General features: G+C 42.5%; 2 protein-coding genes across 2 annotated transcripts; one reads left to right on the top strand and one right to left on the bottom strand.

Annotated features, from left to right (window-relative positions):
* Positions 1-123: 123 nt before the first annotated feature.
* On the top strand, positions 124-11,587 carry LOC141910752 (transient receptor potential cation channel subfamily A member 1-like). The gene is made up of 8 exons (XM_074801527.1): positions 124-261; positions 1,521-1,783; positions 2,860-3,054; positions 3,910-4,229; positions 6,792-6,939; positions 7,024-7,110; positions 7,782-8,024; positions 8,141-11,587. Exons 2-8 carry the CDS (start codon positions 1,555-1,557, stop codon positions 8,503-8,505), a joined length of 1,587 nt encoding a protein of 528 aa, XP_074657628.1. The 5' UTR covers positions 124-261; positions 1,521-1,554; the 3' UTR covers positions 8,506-11,587.
* A 4,930-nt stretch (positions 11,588-16,517) lies between these two features.
* On the bottom strand, positions 16,518-25,272 carry LOC141910711 (uncharacterized). The gene is made up of 11 exons (XM_074801445.1): positions 25,219-25,272; positions 24,495-24,778; positions 23,754-23,911; positions 22,875-23,080; positions 22,692-22,777; positions 22,561-22,603; positions 22,037-22,108; positions 20,976-21,115; positions 20,600-20,839; positions 18,935-19,012; positions 16,518-18,852 (listed from the first exon to the last, which is right to left on the bottom strand). Exons 2-11 carry the CDS (start codon positions 24,733-24,735, stop codon positions 17,813-17,815), a joined length of 2,304 nt encoding a protein of 767 aa, XP_074657546.1. The 5' UTR covers positions 24,736-24,778; positions 25,219-25,272; the 3' UTR covers positions 16,518-17,812.
* Between the last annotated feature and the right edge of the window lie 32 nt (positions 25,273-25,304).

A 25,304-nucleotide genomic window follows, 5' to 3' on the forward strand; every position in this document is an offset into this window, starting at 1 on the left:
TGCCACCTGTGTACGTAAAATCTAGCACTGGTAAGTGTTGACGTCGGTGACCGGCAGGTGCTGCCATCTTCTATATGTCAAGCGAACTACGAATCAAAACATCCGGGAAGTTTTAAAATGGCGGCGCCTGATGGCTTGTAATATCGGGTTATTTCGAGGTGGTTTTTAGCGCCATACGGAGTATAACTAACTGAATCGGCGTCGATGAATTCATCACATTCAAGCTATATTCTCGATTGTTTCGATGACGTTCATTAACAGGTGATTAATTAATTCAAACGAGTCTTAATTGAATGAACCAGTGATCACTGACAGCTCTCGTCGAAGAGAGAATGCGGAAGTAGTAAATGATGATGAATACATCCCAGCAGCAGCAGTAGGTAGTTGGCAGTAGTCCTCGCTGAAGCTACTGCTGCTGAATCTGATGTTTATGCAGGTGCACCAGCCTCTGAAAATGCTGTATTAAAAGGCCAGGCACTGACTGACAAGAAGAGTAACGAACGTTAAACTCGGGAGAGGAGGGTAGCGTACACCACCAGGCGGCGCAGATCCAGGATTTTTTCCAGGACGGGGTTCATAAAGAATGTTATTGTTAAACCGCTGACTAAAATCTCTGATAGGGGGGCCTAGGTGGCATATTGTTTGGGAAAAACTTGGGAATTTTGAAATAATAATTCCCGGTTTGGAAATATTTGGGAATTTGAAAAATTTTCCTCAGCGCAGGGAAATACTTGGGAAATTCATTGCATTTCACATTATTGCATTTGCCAAGGGCAACTTTCTTCAGCAATTTCCCTTGAAAATCGCCTTTATCAACCAGTCACCATTTAAATGTTGACTGTTGAATGACGATATGTGTTCATTTCCATTTGGGAAAATTGAAAAATCACCCATGAAATACTTGGGAAAAACTTGGGAATTTTGAATTCATAAAATTGTGGGGACCTTTGATTATGTAATACTGTTTGCTTATTTTGTCTTGAGTACATTCCTTCAAGAAGACGATTAAAAAAATTTTGTTTGGTAGCTGAGCAGGGGGGCTATGACCCCTGAGACCCCCCTCTGGATCCGCGCCTGTACAAACTTGTCATCAAGAAACGTGAAACATTTGAACAAATGAAATATTTTTTAATATCAGTTATTATAGGTTTCTTATTGCACAATTCATAAATTCGTTAACCCTTTCAGTGCGTCTACACTGCAGTAGGTGTATGAATCAGTTATAGATTTTGCTAGTACACCGCACTGCGGTGTATTGATGTAATTAGTAATTAGTTTTTATCTCTTGAAAAATGGCAGCACCTGTCAAACATAGTGAAATACTAATAACTAACGATACACCGCGCCGCAGTGTAGACGCACTATAGTGGTATTCCCATTATTCAACACACTAGGGTGGAATTTTTCAAAATTTTCAAATTATCTTCAGCACTATAGGATATTAATTAGTCAGCACTGAAAGGGTTAAATATGGTTTAGACCGTGATTTATTAGTAATAGAGATCTTGTCTGATTTGTAGGCTGCGATGATGAGATGACTGACGGTCTCACAGAATGGGCGGACGTTATTCACATCATGCTAAACGTCAACCTCGACTCAATAAATGTCAGATACCGTGGTTACTGCGCGGAGCTATACGCAGCAACAACATCGAAACGTTACAGTATTTACTGAGTCATCCGCACGAAGTGAATCCGAGTATGGTTATAGATGGACACAGTCCTGTTAATCTAGCTATACAATACGGGCATATACAATGTGTTAAAATGCTTATCAAAGCAGGTAAGATCAGCTTAAGCACTTCATTAATCCCTCTGCAGCCTGAGCAGCCCTAAGACGATCCGCTTTCTGGACCCTACAACCCTCAAGGCAATCTGCAGTCTGGACCCCGCACCCCCTCAGACAATCTGCTGTCTGGACGCTTCAACCCCTCAGACAATCCGCTTTCTGGACCCTACAACCCTTAAGACTATCTGCAGTCTAAACCCTGCACCCCCTCAGACAATCTGCTGTCTGGACGCTTATACCCCTCAGACAATCCGCTTTCTGGACCCTACAACCCTTAGACAATCTGCAGTCTGGACCCCGCACCCCCTCAGACAATCTCCTGTCTTGGACGCTTCAACCCCTAAGACGATCCGCTTTCTGGACCCTACAACCCTTAGAAAATCTGCAGTCTGGACCCCGCACCCCCTCAGACAATCTGCTGCCTGGACCCTCCAACCCAAAGACAATCTGCAGTCTGGACCCCGCAATCCCTCAGACAATCCGCTTTCTGGACCCTACAACCCTTAGACAATCTGCAGTCTGGACCCCACACCCCCTCAGACAATCTGCTGTCTGGATGCTCCAACCCATCAGACAATCCGCTTTCTGGACCCTACAACCCTTAGATAATCTGCAGTCTGCTCCCTCCATCCCCTCAAATAATCTGCAGTCTGTAGGCCTGCCCTGCACCCCTTCAGACAATGTGCTGTCTGGACCCTCCAATCCTTTTGACAATCTTCAGTCTGTACCCTGCTCCCCTCAAACAATATGCTGTCTGAACCCTCCAATCCTTTTGACAATCTGCTATCTGTACCCAGCAACCCTCAGACAATCGGCTGTCTGGACCCTCGAACCCCTCAGACAATCTGCAGTCAGGACCTCGCACCCGTTTAGACAATCTGCTGCATAGATCCCCCAATCCCTCTCAGTCACACAATCTGCTGTCCGTGGGACTTTGGTGTAGAGTAGACAATAGGTTATCTCGAGGGATGAAGGGTACGGACCTGGAAATATTGAAGATTAAAAGTTTTTATTCAATTCGATGTTTTTGTTATTAGTAGGTTGTAATATGATGTAATTGTAATTTGTAGGTTGTAATTTACGTCAATGCGATGCACCTGTTTATCCACTGATCCAAGCCGCGATCCACGCCAGACCTGAAATTATCGAATTACTATTAAAAAGTGGATGTGACGTGAACGCATTTAATGAGAACAATGAAAATGCATTACATTCCATAGTACAGAGTAATTCTCCTAAACTAGTGGAAGTTGTCACTTTATTGGGTAAGAATTCAAAAGTCACATTTCAAGCTCAGTCACATTTCAATTCAGCCAAACTGGATGAAGTCGCATCTATTTTTATAAATCCCAATTTTGTATTTTCTATCTATTCACTGATTATGAGTTGTCATTTGGATCAGTCATTAACATTAGAAACATCACACCTACAATGACTTCAGTAAGTTAGATCAGTCAGTCCTGGACCCAGTTACATCTGGACACCACAGTTCTGCAGTCAGTTCCACAGTTCTAGAGTCAGTTCCACAGTTCTGGAGTTAGTTCCACACTGCGGCACTCAGTGCCACAGTTCTGGATCCAGTTCTACCATTACTGGAGCGGGTTCCATGGTTACTGGACTCAGTTCCACAGTTCTAGAGTCAGTTCCACAGTTCTGCAGTTAGTTCCACACTGCGGCACTCAGTGCCACAGTTCTGGATCCAGTTTTACCATTACTGGAGCCAGTTCCATGATGACTGGACTCAGTTCTGGAGTCAGTTCCACAGTTCTAGAGTCAGTTCCACAGTTCTGGAGTTAGTTCCACACTGCGGCACTCAGTGCCACAGTTCTGGATCCAGTTTTACCATTACTGGAGCCAGTTCCATGATGACTGGACTCAGTTCTGGAGTCAGTTCCACAGTTCTAGAGTCAGTCCCACAGTTCTGCATTCAGCTCCACAGTTCTGGACTCATTTCCACTGTTACTGGAGCGTGTTCCACAGTTTTGGACTCAGTTCCGTGCATTGTTGGTTTTGCTAAAACATTGGAGAAATGTACTCAATAATAAGTCTCGAGAGTCAAACTTTACAGAGAAATTAATCTGCTATAATTGATAGACGAGTTCGCTGTCATATATTTTCAGTTGCTGGTGGAATAGATGTGAATAAACAAGACGCTTCGTCGATTTCGCCTCTTCATAAAATGTGTTACGAAACGTGCGTCGAACTACTGAAAGCGCAACGTTTAAATATGAACATCAAAACTATAAACGGCGACACGCCGCTGAAGTGCGCGATAGAGAGCCACCAACTCGAGGTCGTCGAAGCGTTACTAGAGAAAGGATGTAACGTCGATGAGAAGGATTGCGCCGGCATGACCGGTCTGATGGTGGCCTGCGAACAGGGCTCGCACAGTCTCGCGTTGTGTCGCGCGATCGTTAAAAACGGCTGCTGTCTCGACCTGGTGAGTCGATTCACGATTCCAGTCTATTGCTAGTTTAACCCTTTCGGTGCGTCTACATCGCATTGCGGTGTATGAATCGGTGATGGATTTTGCTAGTACACCGCAATGCAGTGTATTGATTTAATTAGTAATTAGTTTTTATCTCTGTTGAAAGATGGCAGCACCTGTCGAACATAGTGAAATATTAGTAACTAACGATACACCGCGCCGCGATGTAGACGCACTATAGGGGCATTCCCGTTATTCAACACACTCGGGTGGAATTTTTCAAAATTTTCAAATTATCTCCAGCACTATATGGTATTGATTAGTCAGCACTGAAAGGGTTAACCCTTTCGCTAAGTGGTACACAGTCACCGGTGACCCGCATATTCATAGAGAATTGTCACAATACCCATGCACGCAACCTATCGCGAAACCTTCGAAGTACTGTCATTTCGAAAATTTAGTGGATCAATATCAATTTATATATTTCTCTAATTGGGCGGACCACCTTGCTACACTTAAAAGCCATAAATCTTTTTTTTCATCAAAGGGAATTTTACCATCAAATTCTCAGGTAATCATCAAAACATACTGCAGAATATGAAAGCAGGCTTTGCTTAGCAATTGGTCGGATATCCGAATTTTATTTGATATTTTTCTGAAAAGCTATATATTATATAGATAATGCTAATTAGGTCACGTAATTAATTTCTTTATCACCATAATGTTTGGACACTACATTGGCCTCTGTGGGTGCAGTACCCCTTTCATAACACATCGGTTATAAAATCTTTATACCAGGGGTTTTAGTAAAATCACCAAACAATTTCGATTTCCGTCTCAGGAACAGTGGGTTGGTATATGGCCAGTACTAAAAGGGTTAAAGCATTGATTTACTAATGAGAAAAGTTTATTCAAATTTCATTGAAATGTAGAAGGAGAGAAATTAAAGCGCGGTAACCCCTGGGGAGGATCCAGGGTCCAATTTAAACTGCCTCACCAAACAAACAGGCCTCTTTAAAAAAAAAAACTTTCCAGAAATACTGGATGTGTACGATTGAATATTCGAAACACCATTCAGGACTACAAGGAAACAATAGCTTGAGGCACACCCTCTGGAAGTTGTGCTCGATAAGACATTTGAAAAGTTTTCTAATTCATTTCTTCGAATTTTTTATCCCTCCAAGATGGGCATTTCGGATATTTATCAGCGCTTCATGCGAGGCATGTGAGGTACCCTAAAACTGCCACTGATCCCAGTACTGCTTGCGATCCTGGTGGATCCTCGCTTGCCACGGTAGCATTGCCCGGGCGTATCCCTTTGTTAGCAGTGGTTGACATCTATGGCGTAATACCGATGCTGCGAAACGGTAAACAGTACCACCCAACCATGATACGATATCACCAATAAAGATAGATCATTTTCTTCAATTTTACCAGAGTAGTTTATTGGAGGAAAATATCATTGTTAAGTGCGCCGTGTTGTATCATCAATCAGTTGACTGACAGTTTATTGTAAAATTCCTTCGGTTCGGCTATATTCTAAGATAAGTTTTCACTTTAATGATGCCCTGCTCGCCTCCTGCTCACTCACGAGGCGGTAGCAGCCCCTTACGCACTCGGCAGATAGGATTTGCTTTGTAATGCGCGCCGGGAAAAATAACTTTTGTCTTCTCCACGCGTTGAACACCACAGCAGTGATTACATTTACACGTTGTTTGTCGTAAATTGCAATTTCGCGATGGTTATTTGCCGCTACTGTAGTTTTTTTAAATTGAAGCGGCCTCGGTAGTTCAGTGAGATATGGCGTTGCTGTTGCATATCAGTGCTAAGTGGGTTTGAGTCCTGCTGACTGCTTACAGTGTGCGGGCAACACTTCAAAGGCCGTCCCACCGTGAGGTTAAATGAAAAATGGGAAACCGAGAACCGAACGACGTAAACAAACAAAAAGACAAACAAGTCAGGCTATTTCATCAGCCCGCCTCAGTGACACCAAAGCTCTCTGTGCGACGTTTTGATGCGTACGTTTGTCCGGTTGATCTACCTATTTTATGTATCGTTCTGTTTTCGTTTTCATTATTCAGCAATAGGGCCTAACAGTTCATGCAAGAAAAACCACAGTCAGTCGAGATTACCCTTACAGTTGTACGTCGTTTATACGTGTTGGCGAAAGTGCCGAAATTCTTGTATTTAAATGTGTTTTTGTATCCAAATCTTGATTGATATAAATCTATTGGCTGGAACATGATGGAAAACATCAGAATAAACTAGTTTCGTCTTTAACAGAATCGCATTAATGAGGTTTAACAATAAAAATAGCGTAGGCTAAATCGGCGTTTGGCAGAAAAATTAGATTCATTTTCAGCATAAATGAAAATCGTACATTTAAGACCTTAAGTCTGTGGTCCTCCCAATCAACATCGTCGTAGAACATTTGCCGGCAGATGTAAGACATTGACCACTTAATACCTTACCGCAGTATAATCTATCAATGCTTCGAGGCCCATGGGCCTCTTGTTGTATGTACGAAATCAATTTTTGAGCGAGTGATCGACTGTGTGTGTCTTGTCGTTGTAGGTTGATAATCAGGGTATGACCGCTCTGCACCGAGCCTCTTACTGCGGCCATGAACAAATCTGTCAAATGATTTTGGATAACGGTTCACAGGCGTTGAACAAACAGGATAAAAATGGTCGAAGTCCTCTTTATCTCGCGACAAGTCGAGGTATAGTTCGTCTCTGTATCTTACAATTTCCGGTGTGAGGGCTGTATATCAGTTTCTTAAGGTTTTTGATTGTCTGTATTTCAGGACACACCGATGTAGTTGAATATTTGATTCTGTTAGGAGCCGATATTTCACTTCCAAACAAAGAAGAAAAATCTCCGCTTTACGTTGGTAAGTTATGCCCAGTTCCCCTCCCCCCCCACCTCTTCTGAGTTCAGTCCTCCTCCCCCCACACTTCTGAATTCGATCCCCCTCCCTCCCCTACACCACTTAGCCCAGCCCTCTCCTTCCCCTACACTTCTGATCACAGTCCCCTCTTTCCACTACACTTCTGAGTTCAGTCCCCCTCCCTCCCCTACACCTCTGAGCCCAGTCCCCTCCCTTCCCTACACTTCTGATCACAGTCCCCTCCTGCAGCTGCACGTCTAAGTTCAGTCCCCTCCCTCATCTGAGCAGTGCCCCCTCCCTCCACTACAGGTCTGAGTTCATTCCCCGTACCCCCTCCCTCCACTACATGTCTGAGTTCATTCCCCCGTACCCCCTCCCTCCACTACACGTCTGAGTTCATTCCCCATACCCCCTCCCTCCACTACACGTCTGAATTCATTCCCGTGCCCCCTCCCTACACTTCTGAGTTCGTACCCCCTCCCTCCCCCACTCCTCTAAAGTCCCTCTCCTTCCCCTACACGTCTGAGCTCAGTCCCCCTCCTGCCACTACACTTCTTAGATCAGTACCCCGTCCCCACAAAGTTCTGAGTTCAGGCCCCTCCCTCTCCCACACTTCTGAGCTCAGTTCCACAGGTCTGTATTTGGCGGATATTCAATCGTTTGTGTCATTTCAGCGGCATATTTTGGACACCTGGAGATTGTGGCTAGTTTATTATCAGCTGGGGTTGATATAAATCAATCTGATTCTCACAATAAAACTGCTCTTTACGTCGCTACGTACCACGGTAGAACTGACATCGTTAACTTATTAATTAAAAACCAAGCAAGTGTGAATCGTTGTGATAAAAATGGTAAATCTCCACTTTACATCGCGGTCTTACACGGCAACTTACAAATAGCCGAGGCTCTTATTAGAGGTGAGTCTGTCATTCGCTGGCAATAGCTGTCATCCACTGTCACTGGCTGTCGTGTCCATTCCCTGAAAGGCCGTCGTATTTTTGAAACGTGCTATTTTGTGTCGTTTTCACACTAGGCGGCGCTAACGTGAATTGGCCGGACAAGGACGGACTGGTGCCGTTGCATATGGCGGTGAAATTCCCGAAACTGGACATCCCGATGGTGAAATTGTTGCTGTCGGCCGGTTGCGACCCGTTGAATCTGTACAGTTTCACCCAGTGGCTGCTCGCCAACAATATCATCCCGGACGACTGCATCACCGGCGACGGCGAGTTTAACGCGTGGCTGCAGCACGAGAAGAAAAACGTCGTGTGTTTGCGCAGGCTGTGTCGCACGGCGATACAAACCGCCCTCGGCCAGCCGGACCTGCTGCGAGCGAAAGTGCGAGAGTTGCCGATTCCGAATCAGTTGCAGAACTATCTGTCGTTGAAACCGTTATGACTGACGCCTATTAACACTCGTCTGCGCTCCTCGGTAATCGTTCTGTTTCAGTTGTTTTTATCCAGGTATCAAACTTAATGTCGATATCGATAGTTATTGACATTACTGCAGGCCCGTAGGCCGAGGGGGTTTACTTGTTATTCGGCTGATAATGCCCTTTTTCTGGGATGTACTTATTTGATTTAAACCCTTATAATTCTTTACCTAGGGCATGCTTTCCACTAAAGGACACTTTCATTGACGCAAAAGGGCAATTTCCATGCATAAGGCTAAACAAAAATGATACCTTGTTTCTCCGCAGCGGCCAGGTCATTTTTGTAAAATATGATAAAATTTATAAACAGTTCATTTCTATAGCGGCCGGGTCTGTTATGGTAAAATTGATCACGATTTTTAAAAAAGTAATGTATAGGGTAGATAGGCGGCTGGCCGGGTCAACATTTAAGCTCAGCAGAGCGGAGAAACAAGGTATCAATTTTTTTTAGCCTAAGGTGAAACCAGAAAGCGCCTTTTTATATCAAATAACCTCCACTCTCTAAATCCTGCCTACGGGCCTGTTACTGTCGAGTCGAGTCAGTCGGCGTTTCCCCATTCTTATTGGTCAATTAGCTGAAATGTCTCGAATACGGGCCAATAGGAACAGAACGGCTCTAACGATTCGACAAGTATTAACTAACTGACTTTTCTTCTCAATTTAAATAATTTAGAATCCTGCTGGTTTTTTTTTTTTCTAGTTCATTATTCAATTTGAAAACTGCTTTTTAGATTGGACCACGTTACGAATAATATCTTCCTCATGGATCATGTAAAACCTATCGGTACCGATCTGAGTATTTCCCAGTTTCAGTGATTATTACATCTGTGTGAAATTCTTCCAAATGTAAAACGATTCAAATCTGCTTGATTTCGCCTGAAGCTGATGTATGGTCGGGTTCTCGAGGTGGGAAGCCCAGGGGGAGGATGGGGGTTATTGATTATTCCATCTATATGTCTATATATAAGATACAGGCGTATACGGGGTAGGGACGGGAGGGACGGTGTCTACAGTCAAACTTCATTTACTCGAATAACCTATGTAAATACGATATATCTATTGATTGATTGATTTGATTGATCGGTTTGAATGTCGGTTACGCAGATGAGAATTTGTGGTTGCTAAGCGACGGCGCTGAGCTCGTCGCCGTGGTGATGATTGTTGGTCCGTGTGAATGCGAATGTATGTGAGCTATGTTTAGTCCGTGTTAAATCTCCCGGTAGCCGAGACCCCTCGTTTCGCTGTTTAAACACAATTCACTTCAGTAAACAGAGCCAAAATGTAGGTCTCATTTGCATAATTTATGTATATGCGTATCAGATATTTGCCTAATTCAGACGAATATTCAAAATAGGTAGAGATTTTTGACGAGGGGTCGATAATCGGATGTACTTTCCGCGGACTAAAACTAAAAATACTTGTAAATTAAATATTCGTAATTAATGATTAATGTTTATTAACGATTGGAATGATGAGCATCCATTTCTAATCAATTAATCAAAAGTAATTATGATGATTGATTGTCGATAATTAAGTGAATTCAGCTGTTGCTGCTGCAACTCGTATTCGGTCAGCGTTGTATCGCTTTTAAAACCGGTACGTGATGAAAATTTCTTGTTAAAATGATGAAAAAAAGTGCGTTTGACTTAAATGATTAAAGTGTAAATAACAAAACAATACAGATAAAATTCAACCGATTCACAGAGCATTTGATTTCGGAATCGACCGATTTATGGAATCAACTTATTTACGGAATGTTTGATTGCAGAATCAACTGATATGCAGATCATTTGATTCTGGAGTTATCGCTAAACGTTGGATTCTGGAATCAACCGATTTAAGGCGCATTTGATTTCGGAATCAGCTGAGCCTTGAGTTTGGTTCTGGAATCAACTGATTCAATGAGCATTCGATTCTGGAATCAATTGATTCACAGTGTTTGATTCAGGAATCAACCAAATGATGGAGTGTTTGATTATGGAATCGACTGATTCACTGAGCATTTCATTCTGGAATCGACAGATTCCTAGAGTGATTCTAGAATCAACCGATTCCCAGTCGATTCAGAGCGTTTCGATTTCAACTACCATCGAAATAACAATTCAATATGAAATACAAATGATGAACATCTAAAAAATACTCAGAAAAATAACTAGTTTAGATTCGCTGTAATTGTTTTCATTGTTATTGTTATTGTTGTTGTTGATATCGTTGTTTTAAATGTTGTTATCCCCTGCATGACCTTCACTCCGTACGTCTGCCTAATGACTGCTGTTTTTAATTTTCTGTAAAAATGAATTGTGCAATGTTCATTTATATGCGTGTATCTAATATCTCTGAGGGGACTCTCCCCGGGTTCTCTGGGGTCTCACTGCTCTCCTTGGGGCCTGGGTCTTACAGCTCGCCGTGGGGCTGGGGTCTCGCAGCTCTCAATGTGGCTGGGGTCTCACAGCTTGCCGTAGGGCTGGGGTCTCGCAGTTCACGGGGGTCAGGGTCCCCTTATTTGCGGCCCCAAGTGCTTCTGATTTAACGTACTTGACTGAAAAATGTAGAGAATTAGATTTTTGAAGACCTCGACACATCGAAGGTTGTTTTCGACTCTTTCAGATGTGATCTGTATGTTATATGTTTGACGATGGCTTCATAATTGAATACTTTGAAAACTAGCTAGCTAGATAGCTCCATAGTTGAATACTTTGAAAACTTGCTAGCTACCGGTAGGTAGCTTCATAGTTGAATGCTTTGAAAACTTGCTAGCTTGGTAGCTTCATAGTTGAATACTTTGAAAACTTGCTAGCTAGGTAGCTTCATGTTTGAATACTTTGGAAACTTGCTAGCTAGGTAGCTTCATAGCTTATTTTCTTCAATGTACAACCATTGCATGCCCATCAGCCTACCAGAGGAGGTTGGGCTCACACTGTAGCTAGCATTTCTGCTGATTCGGGCGACATGTTCCCCCCTCTTCCCTCTCGTAAATTGTAATTACATTCTTTGTTGACACATGTTGAATCAGTGTGTTTATCTCGTGTATTGGATTATTACTATTATTATTATTATCATTATTATTAGTATTATTATTATTATTATTATTATTATTATTACTATTGTATTGAGGTCTTTATGTCGCCAACATTGAGAAAATGTTACTATATACAAAATGTTTAATTCATGAAAACATGAAAAAAAGAACAAAGATTTTAGAAACATCGGGAATAGAAAGGAAATATTTGAAAGGATCAAAAGATTTAAGAGGCTTGTGTCGTATTGCGCGTGTTGACTTGTCCAATGTTTAGGGTTTGTAGGGGGCGCCACCTTGCTGGAGAATTGTGCAATATTTAACAGCGTGCGCGCCGTGATGTAGGTGGCACCTGCCCTTTTTTATGGGTATGAAATGTGTTCCGGGATAGAAAATTGATTAGAATCAATAATGAAATGAAATAAGTTTATCAAAGGCCATAAACGCCTCAATCATGTACAAAATGATATCAATCAATTGAATGAATGCATTAAAACTACTATAAATCAGTCATTTATATGTATATGTATATGCATATGCATGCATATGTATATGTATATTATATCAGCTGCAGTCTTCATTCAACTACTGTTTATGAATAAATATTTAAAATATTTTGTTAGATTTTGGTCTTAGCTTGCTTTTTCTATGTTCGATTTTAAACTAACTCTTAACCTCTCTTAAGATGTATAGTAATTACTGATTCAGAGCGGTGCTGATGCTGAATAGAGGATGATCAGGGGTGTCCCAGTTTTGAACCTAATGATTACTGATACTGATTCAGAGTGGTCCTGATGCTGAATAGAGGATGAACAGGGGTGTCCCGGGTTCCGAATGAATCCAGAATTACTGACACTGATTATGAGCGGTGCTGATACTGAATAGAGGATGAATAGTCCAGAGTTCGAACCCAGTACGCAATTACTAACACTGATTCAGAATGGTACTGATGCTAAACAGGGTGTCCTGGGTTTGAACCCAGTAATTACTGATACTGATTCAGAGTGGTGGTGATGCTGAATAAAAGATGCGCAGGGGTGTCCCGGGTTCGAACCCGGTGATACTGATTCTGAGTGCAGGGTAGAAGCGGCCGGCCGAGTCTTATAAGCAGAAATGAGATACTAAGTTATCAGTCCTTTTTTAAAAATCTTAAATAGGGATTTTCCCTGTCATTTATTTGGGTGGTAAATTTCGTTTGATATTATGTCTGGCTTATGTCGACAAGCAACGCGACGCCTACCGACGCAACTGGGTTTATCGCCGATTAGCGGCAACTAGCGGCCTACGAGAGGCCGCCAGTTGCCTCTACGAGAGGCCGCCAGCAAGATCTCTGGGAGATCAAATTCACTTGTCCCACATGGCATCATCCTGTTTGGCAGAGGCTGCCGCCAGTTGGGTACTCTGAAACTGCTCCATTAACGTTTTTGTCTTTGCATTCCGTTATAACAGCCTGATCACGTACTTGTCTCTTTGCCCGCGTGTAATGTACTTTGCATTTTCCTGTGCCAAGCTTCTCTCAACTCTTGTTTCATCCATACCGACTGGTTCTTCTTATTCTTTACAGATCGTCACCTTACCTCCTTGACAGTGTTCCGAATTTTTCCATCGATTGACAGATCCTTAATTGCTGAGTAGTGGAAACTCAGTTTTTTGCTGAGTGCTTGATTTGGCTGGCTCGACACTACATGTAGAACTGGCCTTTGATCACTTCCCATTGATGGCAGGAGATTTCCAATTCAGGTCGAGATACATGACAGGGGATGCCATAGTTAGTCAATAAAAGAATCCGCATCTCCAACCCTTTTAGCTACTCTAGTGGTGTATTTATTGTTAGGAATATTATACCATCTAGTGTAAGTAGTGCCTCCTCTAAGTGCTTTTCAAGTGGGTAGGGTTTTTCTATGCAGGGCTGCGTGCATTGAAGTCGCTTGTCGTGGTAATCACTCCTAGTTGACCCAGGAACCTATTCCAATGCTCGGCTGTAAGTATAGATTTACCGAAAAGAAGTTTTTTGTTCCTCAGTACGCACTCTGACAGCGGGAGCGCTTTAACTCCCATGGGGATTAACAGAAGCCGATCACATAACAGTAGTGTGCAGCTGTTTCTCGCGACATCGTGCAGTTAATCTTGTCCACCCATTTACAAATTCCTGATTTTTTATTCAGACGGACAGCGATCACGCCCAGTGGTTTGTAATTAGAATTTTACTCATCCTATGAAGGCTGCTATCATCCGAACCCTTCCTGCCCGAGTAGGATTCATTGCGGGGCTGATGTCTCCTTCTAGATAAGGTCTTCTAGACAAGGTTTTAAATCAGTGTTTTACGTCTATTAGGAAGGCTACCATCAACCAAGACCTCCTTCCTTTGGATGGCCGAGGTTCCTCACGGTCGCCACACACGTGACCCCAAGACGAGGTTGGAAGGAGCTTTACGGATACATTTGGATATTTGGATAAGTCAAGAGAAAAAGTGTCCAAATTTCGTGGGTGTTACTGGTACACTTATATCAATCTGTAACAGAGTTAATGAGTAAAACCCACAGTTGATGATTTAACAATTTATTCTGACAGTTTTGAAGTCCTTGACATACTGTCATGTCAAAACTGCAAAACTTTGAGAATCTACGAGCAATTATCTAACTAGTTATCTAGTTAGATAATTGCTCGTAGGTTTTTGTTACAGGACAAATTGTTTTTAAAGTCGAAAAGGTTGTACAGGTTGCTAGGCTGTGCATGTTATTTGAAAACCTAGGTCTCATGATTCATTTTGCTTGGCCATTGTTCGACTGCAACATTGTGATACTACAACGATAGCGATGATTCAGGGAAATAGCTAGGAAATAGCTATTTTTTGTGTATGTTGCCGAAAACTTGTTCGCCTAAGACAAGAAAAGAAGCCCTACTGTGCGAATCCTGTGATCTCTGGCAACACCGAATCTGCGAAAGTAGCGTCAGAGAGAAGACTATAGAATAGCTGTAAGGGGGACGCTTGTTATTAATTGCATTTGGTGTCGGGAGTACTGTACCGTCATCGAGCCAAATTCTGAAAGTACATAGTTGATGTTATCCGCGGCCCAGATGGAAATTACAACTGAGAGAGCCGCCTCCCATAGCTACACCAATAGACACCGCTATTAAAAGCTTAGACCGGCTGATCCCACGGATATCAACTTTGAGATGGGACAACTTCATTCCTGGCATTTTTATTTCATTTTTTGATCGGTGACATTAAACGCAGAAGAAGACACGTCATGTCAGCTACCAGAAACATATTAGTCGATCAATTGGAGAAGGCAAAGACATGGTACGCAGACAGCACATAGAGTAATGAAGGAGCCGTTTTTGCAGTTGTTTAGTTTACCCGCCTCCGTCAGGTGACAACAGCAAAAAGTTCTCCTCCTGTTCTGCTTCATGTCTGGTCGAAATAAGGGCAACTCCTATGTTGTAATTAAACATATTGTTTTTGATGCTGAAACAAGCATTGAAACAGTGGTCATCGATTTTGAGGCTGCAATTTGGAAAGCATTTCCTAAAGTCTTCCTCGATGTCGAAGTTGGGGGTTGCTGTTCTCACTGGATACAATGCATTATTGGCGAAAGAACCAAGAACTTGGTTTGGCTGTTAGCTCATTTCAAGATGTTTTTCAGTGCAATTTCAATTTGATCCCCATGAAGGCGCCGAACGGAGAATGACTGTTGAATTATGTGCATAATGGAAGCAGAGCGGTTTATATGATAATTCATAGGGTAGTACTCTTTTATGACCTCCGAGGTCTCCACCCGAAACTCCGGTTGGCTCCACACAAAATCCGAATCACACCACCTCGACAGAAAGGAAGTTTTGGACTCTCCAAAAAGTCATGTGACCAATACAGAGTACGATTGGAGGCAAACGGATTCTTCGATCTCAAAGAGTGCCCCCATGGGCAACGGGGAACTAACCGTCATAAATTAGGTCCGTTAATTTAGATGAGGTGTGCAATGATTACTGTGAATGCGCCAATTCCTATCTTTAGTTAATATATTTAGCCAGTATTTGAACGTGTTGTTAGTGTTCTAGTACGATAACCACACTCAAACGTGGACAACGGGATGGGATGATACGATAAAAACCCGCCACTTTGTACAAATAAAAATAATTTTAAGATCGAGAAATTATTTATTCAAAAAATCTAAATGAAATACACGACGTTTCGATCTCACCCTAGAGATCATCGTCTCTATTTGAAATTCGTTTAATTTGTACATAGTGGGTTCTTTTATCTTATTATCCGTTCTCCACGTTTGAGCTTTGCCGCGCGAAAACTTGCGGCACCAATCGGATTGCTCGTTGTATAATCGCTGAGGTAAATTTCACGGAAGAACTATAAATGGGATAAACCCGGGCTAAAAATAAACGGGATATCTGATTGGCTAAATTAGCCGTCATCATTAGTAATGATGACATAATCTAAGCCGCGCGTGTAGCTGCGCACTCGGTCTTGTGTGGCAGGGTTTCGTAGCGTGGCAATCTCGATGCCATCAGGTTCGAATCCCTGCCGGGGGAGGATGAGTTTGGATACGATTATGGATCAAGAAACGGAAGGTATTATTTTACCCACGGTGCATCTTTAATTCAACGTCAAAATCTTAAAACGTCAGTAAGTTCACTGTACCATGACCACTGGATAGAGTTTGTTCTTGGCACAATCGCCAAGCTGAACCCATAACTTAGGCCAAGTAAATTAATTGACCACACAGATGGGGTATAAGCTTCACATGCGTCAACACAGTTGTTTTGAAACTGTTCGAATTTGTAATTCATTCGGTGAAGAAGGTTCGGTCAATCCTCCGTAACTATTTTTAAAAATAGTGCTCGTCCAGTCTGGATCCCTGGAATCAATCACTTTTAAACCGGTAAAACAAACATAAGGCAAAAGTCGTATTAAAATATAAACTTGAATTATATTTTTTCACGTGTGCATTTATTGATTATATGAAACCCGTCCGATTCATACAAATATAAGCTATATTAGATTTATATTTGATTGTCAGATTCTGAGAGTGATTCCATGACCTGGTTCCATAGTTCCCATAGTAATCGATACTAGGTAGTCATAAGTAACATAACAATTTCAAAACCAGCTAAAATTCAGGGCCGGCGGAAGCAAGGCGACATTGGCCCGGTTCATACCTGACGGCGCGAGGTGTAACCCGCGCGAAAAATTTGCGTCTGTTTTTCCAAGAGGTTCGGGGGATTCTGAGAAATTCTGTTCGAATGGTTTCGTTTCGTATGTTCTGCGGCTATAAGAGACGACAGTTATCTGGTAATGTTTTTTAGACGCAGCTGTTTCATAGTCGATTACAAAATACGTTTTCGGGGGTTAGCGCAGGCAGCTGAGGTTTTTCGAATAACCTAGATGAAAAAATCATCATTTGGCGAAATTACTGGCCATCTTAAGCCGCCCCAGCTCCGCCTGCCCTGAAATTACTTTAAATTATTGGATCGACAATCATGGAATCATCAACCGAATTCCAGAGTACAAAAAATAACACATCAAACAATTCCTTGTAAATTTCTAGAAAATGGACGGATTTTACTCAGTAGGTTGGTATGGACGAGTGGTTAAGTACAACATTTAACAAACTTTCACCACAAAAAAAAAACTAATAAAAGCAAAAATCGCTCAACAAGAATTGATATCAAGTCATTAACATGTCACAAACAAAGCAAAATAAAGCAACTCAGTAAAAAAAACATGGCAATTATAAAACATCCCAGTAAGATGGCTTCTAAATAGAGTCGTGATGTTATAGGTGGATCTTATCTAGAACATCTTATCAAGAACAGATTTATCATGCATACATTTCAATGAAATCTAGGTATGACGGTTACTATTTACAAGTACACCACAAGCACAAGGTGTTCTTAGGGAACCTGCACCCCTGTAACTTTAGCTGCAGATCTCTTGAGGTCGATCAGAGTTCCCAGGACCCTTCAGCCCCGTAGTTCCCCTGGGATGGGTTTCTGTGTACGTCTGAGATTCATTTTCCTACTGCCCGCGATAACCTACAATATATTCACAAAATTACCGCTTTCAAAAGTTTCGTAAATAGAGACAAAAATTCCTCATTTAAAATAATTACATCACCGCAAAATTCAATCACATCTCATCAGATTGTATCACATATATATTGTTTATCACAGTCTGATATTAGAGATTTTCTCAAGTGCTGAAATGGGATGATGCTAGCAGCTCCTGCTCCTGCACACTGATTCTAGTCCTCTTGCTCACGCTCACTGATATCGCCCCACGTCACTGACTTTTGTTCTACGCTCTTTGGTCGTTCGGTAATATCTACAGCGATTACAGGTTGGTGGATCAAATCATCCTCGTTTTCTTCTTCATCGCTAGCTGCAGCTGCAGAATCCTCATTCTCTTCGTCATTAGCCGCAGCTGCAGCATCATCGTTCTCTTCATCGTTGATAACCTCCTCATTTACCACAGCTGCTGTCTCCAGGCTATCCTGATCCTTATCTCCGTGTAAACATTGTCCATGTCCCAGAAAACATCTATTAGTATCAGGTGTATCAAGAGTATCCACAGGTGTATCCACCGTCTTATTCTGCAGTTTATCAGGTGTATTGTGTAGTGTATCGGCTTGTGGTGTATCAGCGTGTTGTGTATCTGTAGGCTGGTGGTCGGTCAGTAGTGATTCAGTACCATCTCCTGCTCCTCCCATATCACTGAGTTTCTCATCCTCTGCTGCTACAGTGACAAGAAACTCACCAGCACCGCCGCCCTCTTCAGTCAGAAAGAATCGAACATTATCGTCATCATCAGCAGCAGCAGCAGGAGAGGCAGCAGCACCATCTTCATCCTCAATATCATCAATATTCAGATCTTGTTCATCTATAGTTGTAAAGTGTAGAGGGGTGTGGCATTCTGTGTCAGTAGGCGTGTTTGGGGGCGGAGTTAACAGCTGTCTGTTATTCGCAGTGATTTCGTCTTCTATCTTAATATTTTCGAGTCGAGGAATCGAAACTCCGGAGCCAACGAGAATCGAATCCTGAGGAATCACCTGCTCCTCGTCCTCCGATTCCTCAGCGTTCTCACGTGATAGCGACCTCTTGTCCTCGCGCCGTTGTGACCTCTCTTTCTCAGCTTCCAGTAATTTCTGTTCGTAATTCGCTGCTTCATTTAATCTCTCTTGAGTAGTTCTATGTTCGTCGGTAGGTGGTGCCAGACAGATCGATGATCCCGTGATACTAGGAAGCCCGCGGGCTGCCACTGGTTCAGTCATCGACGGAGTGACGCCTAAAGCAAATGAATTTTCCAGTTTTACACACTTCAATAAAAATCTAGTTCTCGATAAATGATCCGGATTTGTTAAACTTACCAGCGAGTTTGTGGGCACTTTTGGGTCTGGAAGGAATGTTAATAGCGGTGGTTGCTGATCCACAAGTGAGTCCGGTTCCTAGAAATGAATAAATCATGAACAATTTGAATAAGCCTCATATTGATGGGACAAATACAAGTGAGAAGTGTAAAACTATACATCAGTAGATAAAGTAGATACAGTAGATACAATGGGGAAGTGCATATTTGTGGAGATGATTAAAATGTTTCATGATCTACTAAATCGTCATAGTGAAGAGCTGCTGATTGAATTGGAGGTGTCTCCTGTGCTGTGGAGGAACTGCTGATTGAATTGGAGGTGTCTCCTGTGCTGTGGAAGAGATGCTGATCGAATTGAGGGTGTCTCCTGTGCTGTGGAAGAGATGCTGATTGAATTTGGGGTGTCTCCTGTGCTGTGGAGGAACTGCTGATCGAATTGGAGGTGTCTCCTGTGCTGTGGAAGAGATGCTGATCGAATTGGGGGTGTCTCCTGTGCTGTGGAGGAACTGCTAATCGAATTGGAGGTGTCTCCTGGGCTGTGGAAGAGATGCTGATCGAATTGGGGGTGTCTCCTGTGCTGTGGAGGAACTGCTAATCGAATTGGGGGTGTCTCCTGTGCTGTGGAAGAGATGCTGATCGAATTGGGGGTGTCTCCTGTGCTGTGGAGGAACTGCTAATCGAATTGGAGGTGTCTCCTGTGCTGTGGAAGAGATGCTGATCGAATGGGGGTGTCTCCTGTGTTGTGGAGGAACTGCTGATCGAATTGGGGGTGTCTCCTGTGCTGTGGAAGAGATGCTGATCGAATTGGGGGTGTCTCCTGTGCTGTGGAGGAACTGCTGATCCAGTTGGAGGTGTCTCCTGTGCTGTGGAAGAGATGCTGATCGAATTGGAGGTGGCTCCTGTGCTGTGGAGGAACTGCTGATCGAATTGGAGGTGTCTCCTGTGCTGTGGAAGAGATGCTGATCGAATTGGGGGTGTCTCCTGTGCTGTGGAGGAACTGCTGATCGAATTGGAGGTGTCTCCTGTGCTGTGGAAGAGATGCTGATCGAACTGGGGGCGTCTCCTGTGCTGTGGAGGAACTGCTGATCGAATTGGGGGTGTTTCCTGTGCTGTGGAAGAGATGCTGATCGAATTTGGGGTGTCTCCTGTGCTGTGGAGGAACTGCTGATCGAATTGGGGGTGTCTCCTGTGCTGTGGAAGAGATGCTGATCGAATTGGGGGTGTCTCCTGTGCTGTGGAGGAACTGCTGATCGAATTGGAGGTGTCTCCTGTGCTGTGGAAGAGATGCTGATTGAATTGGAGGTGTCTCCTTTGCTGTGGAAGAGATGCTGATTGCACTGGAGGTGTCTCCTGTGCTGTGTAGGAGCTGCCGATTCAATTGGAGGTGTCCCCTGTGCGGTGGAGGAACTGTTTCTCTCATAAGAGAGGGAATCACTAACTCAGTGCAAGGAGGTGCCGCACACAGGAATTTCTACCTTTAAAGAATTAGTAATAACTACATGGAATCTAGAATGTAATTTCTTCTTTTTACCATAAGCTGTTATCGGGTAGAGTAATGAAAACAAATACACAACAGTAAGAACCGAGTTAAAGGACTAACGAAATTTAGTTAAAAACTAAAATAAAACAGCAAATAAATGAAAAGAGGTCGAGAAGAATATAGTACCTTTCACGTTGAGAGTTTCAGGTGAATCTCTGAATTGTTCGTACATGTGATTGATGTTGTAACCGGGTTGAGTCATTGAGTCATCCTCTGTACCCCACACCTGTCTGACTCCGGCGTGACTCCGAGCTGTAGTCACCAGACGCGCCGATGCGGTACCAGCGCGCTGCTGCATAGGTGGCGCTGTTTGAGGCGGGAACTTTCCGGCCTTATCCAGATCACTACAACTCGATGACGGTGAATCTGATAAAGAAATAAAAACGATCATTTTTCTGGTCTTTCGTATTGATAATAAAATCGTGGCCCAGAAATTGAGTCGGGAATTAATGAAATATTTCTCATCAGTTGTGTTATCTGTAATAGTAACAAAAATACTCACCGGGTGGAGTTAGTAGATAATCTTCTGTTTGTTGAGATTGCGTAATTTTTGGTTTGAGATTGATAAAACAACCGGCTGGGTTGGATCTCGGTAGAAATACTCCATAACGATCTAAACTTCTAGCATCGAAATGATGAGCCCTAAAAACACAACACACAGTTACCTTTTAGCCGCTAAACCCACTCTGAATGAGTAAAGGTAACCTGTTAGAGGCTTAACTCACTCTGATTTATGAATGAGCAAAGGTAACCCGCTAGAGGCTTAACCCACTCCGAGAGGGATGGTACCAGATCCAAACTTTTAAGTGGTACAGGGGTCCCTACAGATCAGTCATTCCTGGATGTAAGGAGTTTTAAAGAGGAAAATTTTAAATTTCGAGTGAGTGTCTGCATCACTTTAATGCCAATGGGGTACCGGCACCGCTACTGTGGCAATCGAGGATTCCACCTATGGCAGGCGAAGATCCGCCAGGTAACCAGTAAAACTATACCATACACTCATTGAGAACGTCGACTTGTTTGACAACATTTCCATTTGGGAACCTGAAAATCCAGTTTGAAGTTCATCGAAAAAGAACTTATTTTTAATGTGTATAACTGAGTGTATTCATGCCAACTGGTGTGTGCCGGTACCCCATTACAGTAGATTGATCCTAAATCAGTACAGTTTAATCATGAATTCAGTCTACTGTACAACTACAAACTAGACAAAAATGTCTAATTGTCTCTCAAAATTAAAGGAGTTTTGGGCATTTTGCTCAAATCAAAGGAGATTCAAGCACCCTGAAAAGCATTTTGCGTTTTGTAGGAGTTTTTAAGGAATCAAGGTGTTGACGATGATCTCCAGTGAGAGTACCAAACATTGTTTATTTCAATTCTAATTCTCTAAAAATAAAATTTGTTATTATCTTTCAAATATCTGTGTGGGTTTTAAATTGATCTGAAATCCTTGTCAGTGTGTACAGGCTTTTCTACCTAAACGTAACTGATCCACTCTCATCAGTGGTACCTGATCCACCCTGGGTGGTACAGTAGCTGATCCACTCGTATATGGTACGGTACCTGTTATATCTTGCACCAGTGAGGAAAGAATGAACAGATTCTCCATCTACAACATCGGGATTGAAACGACGTCTACAAAAATCGAATAGTTTCATACTGAAAAATGATACAGATAATCTAAAAAATTTAAATATATCAACCATGAAAATGATAGCTTCCTACAACTTAAACTACATGAGGAGATCATGTACACACTAGATAAGGGTTGAGGAGAGGAGAGAACACAAGAAACATAAAATAGCACTAGAACAAACAACATAAAGTAAACATTCATTCAAATCCGCAGAATCCTGATTACCTTTCAGTCTTTGAGGGAGACAGGGAGAGAGGAGAGACACAGGCAGAGAGGAGACAGGCAGAGAGGAGAGACACAGGGCAAGAGGAGAGGCAGGGAGAGGAGAGACACAGAGCAAGAGGAGAGACAGGGAGAGGAGAGACACAGGGCAAGAGGAGCATCAGAGAGGAGATAAAGAGGGAGGGAAGAAGGGGAATAAGGAGAGAGGGAGTCAAGATAAGATACTTACTCACGATGCGACACACATGCTGTAGCTGGACGAGTTCTCACATCTAAAAAAAAATTTCACAAAATCAGAAAACCTGCTGTTGGGTGAGGCAGCGGGAATCTGGGAGGATCGAATGGTTTTGTTTTTCTTACCTTTCTTTGAAACTTTTCTCGCTTCTAACAGAAACTGATTACTGTTGAGTTGAGCCGAGTTACTTCTCTGTCGATGACGCAACAATCTGAAAATTCACACAACAAACAGCACAGATTATCTATTCATTCCTCAGTTTTTACTTGGAGAAATTGTGAAAATCTACATAACATCAGGGAACATACGTCGTCCTGGTGGGTCGTCCTAGTTTGAGGTCGAGATCAGTGATAGGTTGATCTCGTAACTCGGTAGGAGTCAGATAGGAATGAGTTGTATTTGAGCGGTAAGTAGACGCAGGGATATCATTCAGACTCTGCGACGTTGATAGTTGAGTTCTGTTCGTTTGTAAAAGAGCCTTCGCTAGTTTAATATACTCCTTCTGTTGTTCAACCTATGATTTTACAGAACAATTGTTTCGTTTATTCTCTCTGTTTGTAACTCCATTAGAGTCATTTTTGCAAAGTCAAGGATTGAATTTAAAACCAGTCTAAGCTCATTTCAGTTCTATAACCAACTTTTAAGACCATTCTAAGCTCATTTTGGTTCTACAACCAATCTAACAACTTAGGACCAGTCTAAGCTCATTTGGTTCTATAGCCAATCCAACAACTTAAGACCAGTCTACGCTCATTTTGGTTCTACAACCAATCTAACAACTTGAAGACCAGTCTAAGCTCATTTGGTTCTACAACCAATCTAACAACTTAAGACCAGTCTAAGTTCATTTTGGTTCTACAACCAATCTAACAACTTAGGACCAGTCTAAGCTCATTTGGTTCTATAGCCAATCCAACAACTTAAGACCAGTCTACGCTCATTTTGGTTCCATATCCAATCTAACAACTTAAGACCAGTCTAAGCTCATTTTAGTTCTAAATCCAATTTAACAACTTAAGACCAGTCTAAGTTCATTTTGGTTCCATATCCAATCTAACAACTTAAGACCAGTCTAAGCTCATTTTGGTTCTACAACCAATCTAACAACTATTAAGACCAGTCTAAGCTCATTTTGGTTCTATAACCCATCTAACAGTGAATATTGTTTGTTTTAAAATTTGTTGTACCTTTGTTTGAAGATGTTTTGAATTAAATCCATTGATGAACACATTATCATTATCGTCCTCTACAGCAGAATCAGCGGCCAGTATTTTATCGATGTCATTGCGTAATTGTCGATGGTAATTGTGTAATTTACGATTACCAGTTCTCTGGCGGTTATTACCTGTGAACAAACAACAGAAAATAATAAAAGAAATCGTTTTTGCTTATATTGGTTAACCAGTGGTTAAAACTGGATCGCGTCGACTTATTCAGTAACCCGTCAGTGGTTTGGTTTCATGATCGGAGATTTCCATCCGATTATAAAAGCTTTAATAGCCTAGCACCAACATCCTTGCTTGCGAGGGTTTAATTGTCGCCCGCTTAACTATATATCTAGCCAATCAGATGCGCTTTAACTGGCATGACGTTTGCTCCATAAATACCACGCATCTGATTGGCTAGATATAGACCGGTGGGCGCCGAGCGGGAACCTGCCTGCCCAAGAAATCATGGGCAGTGTAATAGACCGACGAAAGGTTTGCGGCCAGGGTGTGTTGGCGCGAGCTTCAGTGGGCGGCAATCAAAATCTGCCGAGCGAGGATGACCACCAACGATAGGTAACTAACTAACTTAGGCCCTACTTTTCTTTCAATTAAGTTCCCGTCATACTGAAGATTCTTGGAAGTTAGGATAGAAGAAGGATAGGCGTCACAACCAGTTTACTCTTTTACAAGGTTAAGGGTCTATAGCTTTTTCAAGCCTACCTTTAACATTGATGTTACCAGTACGAACTGTGCGAGCAGATAGTTGCATCAGTTTCTTGTTTTCATTATTGTTCTGATCGTCTTCAGGATGAAACTGAAAACTCAAATCGACCATTCGAATTTTACTCTTTCTATTCGTAGAGTTCATTATCAGTCTCCCTCGACCGCTGCCAACTCGTCCGGCCCCGGCGGCTCGACCTCCGCTGCTGCTGCTGGTCGGTCGATTGTCATTATTTCCCATATTCTCGCTCTAGGCTAGTCTCAGTTAAGCCCCGCTGCGGCTGCTGCTGTCATGAGAAAACGTATTCATCGTTTTTGCTGAATGTTTTTCGTTACGTTTTTTTTTAAAATTATTTTGACAGCCGGAAGTAAACATGATCGGCGGCCATGTTGTTTACACTGGTTGTCAACGAAAGAATATTAACTGTTTTGGGTGGAATTTATCGCAATTTAAACCACTATACCTATAGCGGGTTAAATAATCCTTGTTCGGCGGGTATTACAGATATTTGATAATTATTTGATAGTTAAAGGGCGAAACAATGCGGAATCAACGTAGAAATAGACTAAAAATAGCAGTTCAATTCAGCGGATAAGTAGCGACTCAATCCAGGTCACTACAGTACCCCGGAAGTAAAGCAATTCAATCAGATATATATTGTACGCGTACACGATTATTCTAACCCTAGCATTTATAACCAGATATTTCGCGGGGTATCCTTACCCTATCCTCTCTCCCTGGTGCAACCCTAGGTTTCGGCAGATCCGATCCCAACCCCAACCCTAGTTGCTTCTGAGACCATTCCTCGC

Source organism: Tubulanus polymorphus, chromosome 9, assembly GCF_964204645.1.
Source record: "Tubulanus polymorphus chromosome 9, tnTubPoly1.2, whole genome shotgun sequence".
NCBI classification, from domain to species: domain Eukaryota; kingdom Metazoa; phylum Nemertea; class Palaeonemertea; order Tubulaniformes; family Tubulanidae; genus Tubulanus; species Tubulanus polymorphus.